This window comes from Hypomesus transpacificus, chromosome 21 (assembly GCF_021917145.1).
Source record: "Hypomesus transpacificus isolate Combined female chromosome 21, fHypTra1, whole genome shotgun sequence".
NCBI lineage: Eukaryota > Metazoa > Chordata > Actinopteri > Osmeriformes > Osmeridae > Hypomesus > Hypomesus transpacificus.
In genome coordinates this window covers 4,206,502-4,217,977 of record NC_061080.1, presented here as the reverse complement: position 1 = coordinate 4,217,977, position 11,476 = coordinate 4,206,502, and the positions used below count along the sequence as shown (strand labels likewise).

At 45.2% G+C, this 11,476-nt stretch overlaps 2 protein-coding genes and 1 long non-coding RNA gene across 7 annotated transcripts; 1 reads left to right on the top strand and 2 right to left on the bottom strand.

Annotated features, from left to right (window-relative positions):
• Window positions 1-19: 19 nt before the first annotated feature.
• Window positions 20-6,472, bottom strand: zgc:175214 (uncharacterized protein LOC557610 homolog). The gene is made up of 7 exons (XM_047043695.1): window positions 5,844-6,472; window positions 5,241-5,681; window positions 3,295-3,448; window positions 2,470-2,512; window positions 1,979-2,020; window positions 1,625-1,707; window positions 20-1,150 (listed from the first exon to the last, which is right to left on the bottom strand). Exons 2-7 carry the CDS (start codon window positions 5,263-5,265, stop codon window positions 1,030-1,032), a joined length of 468 nt encoding a protein of 155 aa, XP_046899651.1. The 5' UTR covers window positions 5,266-5,681; window positions 5,844-6,472; the 3' UTR covers window positions 20-1,029.
• LOC124483307 lies at window positions 1,159-3,232 on the top strand. Its single transcript, XR_006957810.1, has 3 exons — window positions 1,159-1,270; window positions 1,394-1,430; window positions 2,662-3,232. It is a non-coding gene; the product is annotated as an uncharacterized LOC124483307 (long non-coding RNA).
• A 2,250-nt stretch (window positions 6,473-8,722) lies between the features above and the next one.
• LOC124483305 (calcium homeostasis modulator protein 1) lies at window positions 8,723-11,218 on the bottom strand. 5 transcript variants are annotated; one of them, XM_047043690.1, is made up of 3 exons: window positions 10,832-11,218; window positions 9,832-10,663; window positions 8,723-9,690 (listed from the first exon to the last, which is right to left on the bottom strand). In XM_047043690.1, the coding sequence occupies exons 2-3, from the start codon at window positions 10,381-10,383 to the stop codon at window positions 9,178-9,180; spliced, it is 1,065 nt and encodes a 354-aa protein (XP_046899646.1). In that variant the 5' UTR covers window positions 10,384-10,663; window positions 10,832-11,218; the 3' UTR covers window positions 8,723-9,177. The 5 variants fall into 5 exon arrangements, with proteins under 5 accessions (XP_046899646.1, XP_046899647.1, XP_046899649.1 ...); XM_047043691.1 differs by having other exon boundaries at window positions 9,832-10,559; XM_047043693.1 differs by having other exon boundaries at window positions 9,832-10,530.
• Between the last annotated feature and the right edge of the window lie 258 nt (window positions 11,219-11,476).

The window sequence follows — 11,476 nt, the reverse complement described above, 5'->3', positions numbered from 1 at the left end:
ATTTTCCCTAAGATGCATGTCCAGTACAATACATTACATTTTATTTAAAAGCAACAAACGATACAAAATGACAATATAGGGTCACATTACACACATACAGGCAAGACTAGCTTTCTATCAGTCTTAGAACGAGTGAACCTGGACATACATAGTACATAACTGTCTACATCAGAACTGTATGGCCTACTGAACTGATCTGTTGTATTAGCTAGCCATATGTTTAAATTCCCCTTAGTATAGCATTACACAGGTTGGCAGCATTACTGGATATGAATCAGACCTAGGTCGAATACGTGGATGAAATGATTGGAAAGGTTTGGGGTGTGCTTGATTCCACTCTTGTTTGTACTTTTGGGATACAGTAGCATCGGTTTCATTGTACATTGTGTGACGTATCGAGCACACCCCAAGTATTTGTCCCAGGTCTCATGTGTGGCACAAGGTTATTATTATTATGATGTGAGATGCTTTGTGCTGGCTGTATTGTTACACCCCTGAGATATTAGAGGTATCCACACCAATCCTGACCAATGACCTACTAACAACGCCTGGCATGTCGATTGTGATTGGCGGTCTCCTGTCCGTGCCATAACCAGTTGTCCAATGACAGGGAAAGGGGAGGAGAAACTGGATATTCTAAAGTGGCTCCCTTTCCTATGTCACATCTCACTAATCTAGGGGGACTTGACAGGCGCAAACAAAACTGAAAGTCCCATTGCTAGACTATTGGAGGTCCTTTTCCCCCAAATTTGACACATGGTACCCTATCCCTCTTGACTAGCTTGCCTCTAACTGACCATAGAAAACCTAGACAGGTATCTTCAACGTATCAAAACGTAGCTATATTGCCCAGCTATATCGCTAATACACAGAAGAGCCACAAGGAAGCCACTTACGAATACAATCAACCCTCAAGTGAGATGTCCATAAGATGACCACCACCATCATTATCATCATTATCGTCCTCTGCGTGTATCGATGTGTGTGTCTTCAGGGAGGTGCCCTGGTCCTCCCGCCCCCTGGCCCCCATCACACCTCCTCAGGGTCCAGGGGCCCCTCTGCCCCCTGGGGGGTGTCAGTGTGGAGCCGGAGGATGGGCTTGTTGCACATGGGGCACACGCTCCGGATCTCCAGCCACTTCAACAGGCACCTGCACGGACAGACAGACAGACAGACAGACAGACAGACAGGAGGACGTGAATGAGGACCACTTGAGGGAAAGGCTGGCCTGACTGCCCTCCGTGCTTACTTGTGTTTCTCTTCAACCGAGGTAGGTTCTAGAATGTGATAATGGAATGTGAAGGTGACATTGAGAAAAAAATTGGGGGGGGGGGCGGGGGTGTTGAGGTGTATGTACCCATGTCATTTGACTGTTTTACTACCCGACTCTCAGGGCTTGCGCTGATTTGAACTGTAAAGTGAAACAGGACGTGAGTAAACATGATCCTGCTGAGTCATTATGGCTTAATGTGCTGCTGCCTCACTGAACAAAGCTCTGTATCGGCTAGTGGCTGCGATCCTTTAGGCCTTGCTGATTGTTCAGGAAATGTTTGTGTACAATTAGAGCTAAGTTCCCTTCCGCACTGGGTCTCATGGCGAGACAGAATGCTGAGTGTGTACTCACTTCTTGTGAAATGCGTGTGAGCACGGGCACACTCCCAGCTCATCTCGGGTCCGGAACTCCTCCAAGCAAACCGCACAGGTTTGCTGTAAGGGCAGAGAAGAGGAGAGAATTAGCGTGTGTGTTATTGTGTGTGTGTGTCAGTTCCCTCTGAAAGGAGAAAACCGGCTGAGTCAAGCACCTCCCTGCTCTACGTTCAATAAATCATGAAGCAACGGCATGTTACGTCGAGCATGTCCTCACGGCCATAGGGCCTTCAAATGTACGTGTGCCAACACAAAAACAGATTTATAAAATGAAGATTTTTTAAAGAAATCTGTGTAGTTCCAAACAAAGTTTCAATAAATGACTACTTACCCCGAGAAGGCTGAGTTTCTTCCCTGCCCCTTTCAGTACCACCTACAGGGGGGGGCAGAGAGAGGGAAAGATTTTTCAACATGTAAAGGATCCATTGAAGTGTCATCACCATGCCAAGTCAAGCCCATATGACATCGTCATGCTGGCTCCAAAACTAAATACAGATTCCAAGAAGACCTGGGACACAAGTAGACTCTTGTTCACATGTCGATAGACATTTTAACTAGGTTAAAAGTCCTCTAGTGTATACTGGACTGAGAGGGTGTGTTGGGGCTTCATTTAAGATGCCGCTCAGAGTCGAGGTTATTTTGTGAATACGAGCTGTCTGTGTCACACAGGGGTTTAACTAACACAGGTTATGCAGTCTCAAGGTCATCTATAAAAGGTTGGCATTCGGTTTCACACACGGTGCCGGGTGTGACATGCTCTTCTGTCCAGTGTAGCATGTCCAGTGTAGCATGTGCCCCTATGGTGACAGATTGCTGCTGTACCTCGTTGTAGCTGAACTGCTCCCGTGTGCCTTGTTGTTTCAACCTGGCAGACAGAGAAAGACAGAATAAGATGAGAAAAATGCGACCAAGTTCTGTTTTTTTTAAATGCTGAAACTGTACGGTGTTGTCATGCCATGTCATGGGACGATGAGTTATACATTTTCGAATCCTTTTTTTTTTTTTTTTTTACAGCAAGCTGATTGCTGGAATATGATGAAGTAGCTGTAATGTGATATGATATTCTACTGCATTTACTGAAGACAGTTAGGTATGCCTGTCTGCTCAAAAGTAGCTACACCGTCAGGCAACAGGAGAGCAATGGACCTTGGTAATTGACTCCGCCATCCTGTTTTTCCACAACCAGCAACATATACAAAAAATGTGATTTGAAAATACATGTATTTATTTATTATAGCTTCAGCACCTCAAGTAGGCCATTATGAGGTTGGCTAGTGTGCATAAAGTTATTCTGTGAGGCCTTCATTTGTACTTTGTATTATTTTATTCTTGCATTTTTATGTCTCGCTGTGCTTTTTAAATAATTGTGTTATGTCCACTGTACTGTCCTGTCTGCAGTATTGAATGTATCTGTTTCAAGCTCTTGGTGCAGAACAAATTCCCTTCGGGGCAATAAAGGTTTCATTCATTCATCGACCCAGGAAAATAAAGGTACATCATCACTCTATAATGCCAGGAATCTCGTGTCTGTCTGAACCCTAACCCATTTTGTAAAGTGTACGATCAACTGCACGGTAATGAAACCGCGATTTTTAAGTTGAATATAACTTTTTCAGTCTGTGTCTGTTAGCATCGATATCCACTTACCTGAACAGGTAGCAGCAGAACAGGAGGCTGAGCATGAAGACGAAAAGACCTATGCCCAGAACTATGATGTAGACGTTCAGGGGGAGGTGGTAAACGTCGGACGTCATTGCGCAGTATCTCTCAGAGCGCTGGAGACCTAGACCACACAGGCATCCTGGGTAGAAGGAAGTAGAGGGCAGGAGGGATACCGTTTAAAGTGTGGGCCATAGACATTTCGTAGTTTTAGTTGTCCTGTAGGGGTGAAGGAAGAATGAAGTCAGCAAAGGACACAATTTAGAATGGCAACATTGATATATTCAACACCAGCTCAAGTTTTCCTAATGTCGTGAAGTGCTCTTCTGTTTAATTCCCTATTTTAAGAAGGAAGTTCCTATTTTCACTTATTCTGTAGGTGTTTCACCTCAGTTCCCTTTATCAAACCATGTGGACTAAGTCAGTACTTTTATCACTGTCTAACACCTTGCTTCTCGTAAGGGTTTTAAAATGTTTGTCTCGTGGAAATATTTTCCCTTATATGAAAGAAATAGCCATCCGATTCTCAATTCATAGCAGTAGCATAGCATATTCAGTTCAAGCCCACACTCAGAGCTACAAACACAGATTTATTCCAGGCCCTGTGTCCATGAAGGCCTTTGTATCGACCAAAAAACATCAGGCAAATATTTGGTGAGGAAACGTCTGGCATTTGGTCGGAATTCCACCTATAGTTCTGTTGCTCTTTAATCTGGTCCAGACCGGACTGTAGCTTGGGGGACTGGGGGACTATGGGCAGAGGTTGTAGTTGGGTTATGGCTGGAGGTTGGGGTTAGAGGGCTGGCAAAATGACTGAAAGATGGGTTGGAGGTTGGAACTAGAGGCTGGGGTTAATGGAGTGTGGGGCAGGAGGCTATGGCTGGAGGCTGGGGCTAGCAGGAGGTTAGGGTTAGGGGCTGGCTATAGAGACTGGGTTGAGGGCTAGAGGCTGGGGCTAGCGGAGGATGAAGGCTGGGGTTAAGGCTGGTGGCTGGGGTTGGCGGAGGCCGGGGCTGGGTTTGGTGGAGCAGGAGGCTGGTGGGTGGGGAATGGAGTCTAATCGTCTGTGAACAAGACAAACACAGAGAGCCACAGAGCCACTTCCGCCTCACCGCCATCTGTTCCACAGACTCCACAGAGGTGACTAGTGTGTGTATACAGGGTTGGGGAGGAGGGTAACTGTGTGTGTGTGTGTGTGTGTGCGGTGTGTCTGTCATCGGTTGGACTCTATTCATCAGCAGACACTCAGGGGAAGGGAAGCACCATTTGGCGAGACAAAGGTACAGGAACCCCCACTTCCATATGCCCCCATGTGCTCTTATTAATTTGCACCACGGATGCCCTTTGCCAGCCTCTAATGTCAATGGGACTCTTCTTTAGAGGGACTGAATGGGTACAGCTTGCACACTGTGGGGGGTATGGTTTAGATAATTTGACATGGGGGATGGGGGTAGAGAGGAGTGTGTTGGAAGGGGAGGGAAGGGGGGGGGGGGGCAAGGGGGTTGGTGGGTGGTGGGGCTCTTACAACTGATTAAAAATGTTGCTGTACGTGTTGTGTAGTTGACATTATAGCACCAACATAGATCTTGTTGTCTTCAGGCAAATAATATATATATTTTTTTAGCTTGCTTGAAATTGGCTCTGGTTCTGTGGCGTGGAGTTACAACACACTTGGTTAAATGCTAGTTTGTTATGGTTGTTCTGTATGATAAACATGACCTTTAGAAATCCATCTCATTTCAAGAGCCAGTCCCCCTTTCTTTAACCAGCAGCTTAGCATATAACTTAGCATATTTCTCAAGTGCATCTGTTTGCTCAAACTCAGTTAGTCATAGCTGTGTTGCAGTTGTATGTACAGCTAGTTAGCAAAAGCTAGCATACAAGCAGTGCATTTTATGGTAAGTCTTTGGCAGAGGGTGTAAAAGTCTACTTACCGTTACACCATTGGAATGGTTGCATGAAATTTGACTCCCAGGGCAGCACCAGTAAATTCAGGCCCTATTAGAAGAGCAGAGGACCTGGGCACGAGCCAAGATTGCTGCCTGGAACTTCTCTGGAGCCCTGGAGCCTGGATCTCTGGAGCTCCAAGCCCAAAACAAGTCACTTGGCTGGGGCTAGAGGAGACTCCACGTTAAGGGTGTAAAAGCTTCTCCAACGACAAAACATGAAGATTGCAGATTTTTTCTCCCTCAAATCCTTGAGCTGTGCAGGTTTGTCAGCTCAGCAGTCCGTGTGCAGCATTCCCCAATCTGGATTAGATCAACCCCCCTGCCGGTGTTCAGATTGGGAGATTTGGGACTGGGATTGGGACTGGGATTTCAAACCTTATGTGCTCCTGCCTCTTAGTGATAATGATGACATCACCATCGTGAACACTGTCAAAACAAAGAAATACATCTCGTTGATTCTCTTTCACTCAGTATGTGCTTTACTCCATTGTTTGTGATGTCATCATTCACAAATTCGGAAGGACATGAGTTGATTTTGACCACATTTAAACCAGCAATATATTTTTTCTAGCAATGAGTAACACTTACACTTATTTCAAAATGGACCCTTGGGTTCAGTTGCTGTCCGGTACCGAACCTTTAACACTTCAGATCAATGACATCCAGCAGTGCGAACGACAGAGTCCTCTTAGTCCAATGAGGGTAATTTGCAGGCATTAGTCACTTGCTTTGTCCTCCTCCAAAGCCTCTTTTTAACCGAGGATTTTCACAAGCCTCATCCCTCTCTCCTCTCCTCTTTCGCCCCCTCCTCCTCTTCCTCCAATCTTTCTGATCTTCCAAGGGGTATTCCTCATCCAAGGAGATGTGATGTCCTCAGAACCAGAAGCAGCTCAGACGAAAACAGTCCCCAAGATGGGCTTGGTATTTTGCCCGTGTATGTGTTTATATGTGTGTGTGTGCCAGTTTGTGTGTGCACGTAGGTGGGGGGGGAGGGAGTTCCTTCTCTCCCTCTAACCATCTGCTGCTTCGATTGAGAAAAATCTGAGACAAAAGGCTATGTTTGCCAGTCAGTGATGTGTGTGTGTGTGTGTGTGTGTGTGTGTGTGTGTCAGTCAGCGCGTGTGTTGTGGTCAGGGTTCTCCCACCTTCAGCTGGCTTTGTTATGGCAGACTTCCCTTCTCTTTCCTCTCAATCCATAATGGTGTCCAGAGACTCTTGTCTAACAGCGGTTCCTATTCCCCTGCTCTCTCTCTCTCCCTCTCCCTCTCTCTCTCTCTCTCTGCCCTCCTCTGCTCTTCTTTCCTCAGCTCTCCGTTTGTAAACAGATCCTTGCTCATGTGACCATTCATTTGCCTCGCAACTCTCCTCTGCCTCCTCCCCTTGCCTCTTCTCTCTGCCCTCCCTCTCTGCCTCCGTCCTCCAATCTCTCGCTCGTTCCCTCCCTCCCCCGAAGAGACGACAGCAGGGATAGGCGGGAGAAAGGCAGAGGGGACAGACTTTGACGTCTGCTACGGTGTGTGTGTGTGTGTGTGTGAGCGTGTGTGTCGTGTGTGCGCCTCATGTATGGTGCTTTTGCCATGCATGTGTATTTGTTACTGTCGTGTTACTGTGTGTGTGTGTGTGCGTTGGTGAACATTTCATCAAGGTCCAGGTCAGTCACTTGTGCAATGCCGCTGTCGACAGACAGTCAAAACAAAGCCAGCAGGATGAGGTGGAGGCCGGTCCTGTGAGTCAAAGCAAGTGCTGTATCACAGGCTTGGCTGCAGCGCTGCTCTGCTCTGCAGCGCTCAGGCAAAAGGGAGCTTTGTCAGATATGAAGCCTGATTATTTTTCAGCTCTGCTTCTTTTGATCTATATATAAACATGTCGCCTATTGTGCGGTAAAAGATTGCACCCGGCCACAGAAGAGAGAGGGAGGAAGGGATAGAGAGAGAGAGAGAGAGAGAGAGAGAGAGAGAGAGAGAGAGAGAGAGGAGAGAGAGAGAGAGAGAGAGAGAGAGAGAGAGAGAGAGAGAGAGAGAGAGAGAGAGAGAGAGAGAGAGAGAGAGAGAGAGAGAGAGGAAGAGAGGTAGACGGTGACACAGGATGTGATTTAGACAGAGTTGGAAAGAGTATGTTTTAGAGACAGAGATGAAGTCTTTGCACACAGAGAAAGAGAAAGAAAGAGAGAGACAGACAGACAGAAACAGGGAAGGAGGAAAATGTGATGGCCTGCATGGACAAAAGCAAGAAGCACCCACCCCCACACCAACAGTCAGCCAGACAGTCATGCAGCCAGTCCTGCCAGTTGGTTCAGAGGGAACAGCTGCTGTAGGCTTTCGGTGAAGCTGGACGGATTTCCATGTTGACTCTCAGTGGCGGGGGAGGAGAGGAGAGGACAGGAGAGGAGAGGAGGAAAGGAGAGGAGGAAAGGAGGAGAGGAGGAGAGAAGGACAGGGAGAGAGGAGGAGAGGAGGACAGGAGAGAAGGTGAGGAAGTCAGATGGCTGAGCGGTGATGGAGTCGGGCTAGTAATCAGAAGGTTGCTGGATCAATTCCCCGCCATGCCAAAAGACGTTGTGTCCTTGGACAAGGCACTTCACCCTACTTGCCTCAGGAGGAATGTCCCTGTACTTACTGTGAGTCGCTCTGGATAAGAGCGTCTGCTCTGCTAAATGACTAAATGTAATGCAATGTAGAGGAGAGGAGGAGACAATATAGAAGGCAAAGGGGAGAGGCGAGACCAGTAAAGAAGGAGTGTTTATATGGTATACAAGGGACTCATATCATTCCCTCCTCCCTATAACTATGACATCAGCTCTAAATGGATGCTTTACAGCTGCATTGCTTCATAGCTGTATAATTAAGAAAATATGTAGTGCCGTGTTGGTCGTTGGAGTATAAGTGTGGGTTCAACTCAAAGATGGCATTGATGTGTGTGCTTGCGTGGATGCATTGACATCCTGGTATGCTGGTTGCCTTTTAGGCCCGTTGTTGACTAGCATTGCAGTGTTCGGAAACAAAGATTAAGCAGTAGCTTGCCCTCTAGTGGAAGAGAAAAAGAAAGCAGCACTGATTCAGTCGGCCTGAAACTCATGACAAAAGTAAAATATATTGTTATGCAGAGGTTGTTTGACACTGACAGAATTGCATATTGCATTTTAGGAAAAAACAGTTTAAAGTTCTGTAAAAAAATATCAGGTAAGATGATTGCTTGCGACCCACCTGACTGACAGAAAGCACTTTACCTGAAAGCTTTTGTGAAAGTGAGGCAGAGGAGTGACATGCAAATGATGACCTTATTTTCCATCATGTAAATTGTTGAGCCAGTGAGTGAGAATGGGTTCCCAGTTTGCATACGAATGCCTGCCAAGGCATTATGGGATGGAAACAAACACCTCAAACCAGTGCTGTCATGAGACCACTTTGGTTTAAAATTGCTCCATTACAAAAGATTGTCAAAAAACGACAATCTGAAGATGTAATAGCTATGATATAATAGAAAACATTTATTTTTTCAAGTTTTCTTCATGGTTTGCAAAGCATGTTTAACCATACATATACAGTGTCCTGACTTGTTAAGATTAAATAAGGTCATAGCTCTCAAATCTCCTATGTTTGATCATAGGCAAGCATCTAATGTGACAACAACCAGAAAAGTCCACTTTCCAAACTTCCAACAGACCTCTTTTGGTATTTCTTTTTTATAAACATGCTGAATGCTTCAAGTTATATATCAAGGGCAAAGATTTCTTCATGGCAATTTAAAATAATTTAAAACGCACACCAACACAGGAAGCAACAACAAATTGCTCAAATAAAATAAATACAATTTTTGAATAAAAATTCAAGTAAGATTTCCCTTTTGACTTTATCACCAAACACAAATTCCTCATAAATGGAAAAAAAAATCGATATGAAGTGTTGTTTACTAACTGAAATGTTCAAACCTTGCTGTAGTATACCGCCCATTCTTTCTTTGCCATCCCATGGGTGTGTCCATTGGCATAACCATTAGGACTCCCACTGGCCTCTTCCTGAAGTCTATCACTGTCTTGGCCGTCGGGTTGCTCCTTTCTCAGGGCGAGAGGCGGTTTACACGTGTGCCAGTTCCACAAAACTTTATTCATATCCTCCTGAGCGCGAATCCCTAAAAGTTTGTCCTCGTCACTCTTCTTCTTCTCGTCGTCTTCGTCGTCGCTGTCGTCCTTTCTGGAGCGATGGCGATGGAAGCTGCGCATTTCTCCACTGATGCTCTCGAAGTACTGGTGGATGCAGACCTTGGCAAAGCTCTTGGCATGCTCCTTGCAGGTATCATCGAACATCTTCCGCTCTATGTCGATGTAGTGCGACCAATACTTGGTTTTGAGAAAGGCCGCCTGGGTGAAGCAAGGCCGTATGGCTCTGATCATGAAGGCCACTAAAGTCATTAACAGCAGGAAGACCCAGCCAAATCCCTAGAAATCAATGAAACAGAGTCAATCAGTAATTGTCACATTGTCAGTTATCTCAAAAGTTCTCTAAGCCACAAAGACCAGCGTGAATATAACACCTGGTTAGGCTACAACAGTAAGAGCAGCATGAGAGAACAGACGTACCTGTGAGATACATTTAATGTATCGAGCAGCAGCTTCTCTCGATATCACCTCAGGCTGGTCAAAAATATTCTTGCACGGGATCTTGGCCAAAAGTTTGATTCGCTCCAACTCTGACATGTCCTGGATGAGGGTGGCGTTCCCATACTGATGGATGTCCAAGTCGACACTAAACGCACACAGGAAGCTCTTACCGTCCATCAGCGTCACAGCTATCCACACCGCGGGCGCAATCAGGGAGCGCTGCGTGATAGAAACAAACATGTAGCGAAGGATGGTGGGGTCCTTTTGCCGTTTCCCCGTCGGCCTTTTCCATTCCTCGGCTAGCATGGATATGTTGTTGTTCAATACGAACCCCAGGAGGAAGAACCAAATGGGTGGCACAATCAGGAGTCCAATGCCGTACGCGTAGTTGTATTCAGGAATGCAGGGACAGCTGAACTCAAAGGCAGAGTACAGCTGGGCACTGGCCAACGCCATGATACCGCAGATTCCATTCATGAAGGACTCCTGGTTGGACTGAAGGAACTGAAACATCATACGGAATTTATCCATCTTGATAGAGCTGTTTTTTGCAGGCTTTATGAAAGAGAATCTAGTCTGTAGAAGGCAAAATACAAAACTTGATATTCCTGTAGTCCAGTAGGTGTGGGATATTATACTGTGGTGTGGATCTTAAGCACTGTCCATGGAAATTTACAACTGAAGAAACAATTTTTCACTTTGATATGCTGTATGATACAAGCACAACCCATTTTCAATTTGTTAAATGATCAATATCCTATTACTTTGAAACAGAACATCAATAGATTTGATAGAAGTGTTTGAAGACCCACTGAAATCAATGAAGAAATGAAGAATTTGTTGAGACATCTCGAGTAATCCCATTCTAAACAGCTTCTCAGTGACACAATCGATCGTTTGAGCGCTTGAGGTAAACAAAGTGGACTACTTGTCCGTAAATATATTTATTTCAGTGTCAGAAAAAAAAGCTATTACTCACTTAGTTTTTCCGTCTCCTGGTACAGGGGTGACAAGAACTGTGAAGATTTTATTGAAACGTGACTCGTATACCTAATATACAGGTTTTGAAGTCTCCCTGGCTCATTGTTAAAATTTGGTACCACTGATCCTTGGTGATTCCGAGAATATTTCTTTTCAGAACTCTTCGTGTGGGGATGAGGAGAAGGTAGACCACATCATTTGTCAGCAAGCCCCTCCCATCGCAAGCACCTGCTCGACATTGTTCTGTGATGTAACAGGATTCCCAACTCGAACACACCATTGTCCCAAAAGCAAACATTCTACGGCCTCTGAAAAACACATTCTGTGAACATACTTTTGGAGTTTAAAAAAATAAAACATTTGTGTGTTTTCTTTACAGAAGAACTGAGGATCTTTTCACAGAAACACAGTATGCACTTTTGCTGAATGCAATTTCTTTTTTTTAAATATTCAAATGATTCTTGATCCTCCGTATTTGTTTATTGTGTCAATGGTAGCAAAATCACTGTCTCTGCTGAAAAAGGACAATCCTTTTTATTTTATTTTTTACAATCTTTGTGTTCATTACACATTGCTTTTTTCCCCGAATATACTACACTCATCGTTATCTGGTGCCATATTTGTGGCAATTTCTACCTATAGC

Coding starts and splice junctions, on each gene's coding strand:
- zgc:175214 (XM_047043695.1), bottom strand. CDS start 5,265: ATGCAACCATTCCAATGGTGTAACG. Junction 1,708..1,978: donor AGAAACTCAGCCTTCTCGGG/GTAAGTAGTCAT, acceptor CTGCCCTTACAG/CAAACCTGTGCGGTTTGCTT. Junction 1,151..1,624: donor TCACACGCATTTCACAAGAA/GTGAGTACACAC, acceptor CTGTCCGTGCAG/GTGCCTGTTGAAGTGGCTGG.
- LOC124483305 (XM_047043690.1), bottom strand. CDS start 10,383: ATGGATAAATTCCGTATGATGTTTCAGTTCCTTCAGTCCAACCAGGAG. Junction 9,691..9,831: donor ACATTAAATGTATCTCACAG/GTACGTCTGTTC, acceptor ATTGATTTCTAG/GGATTTGGCTGGGTCTTCCT.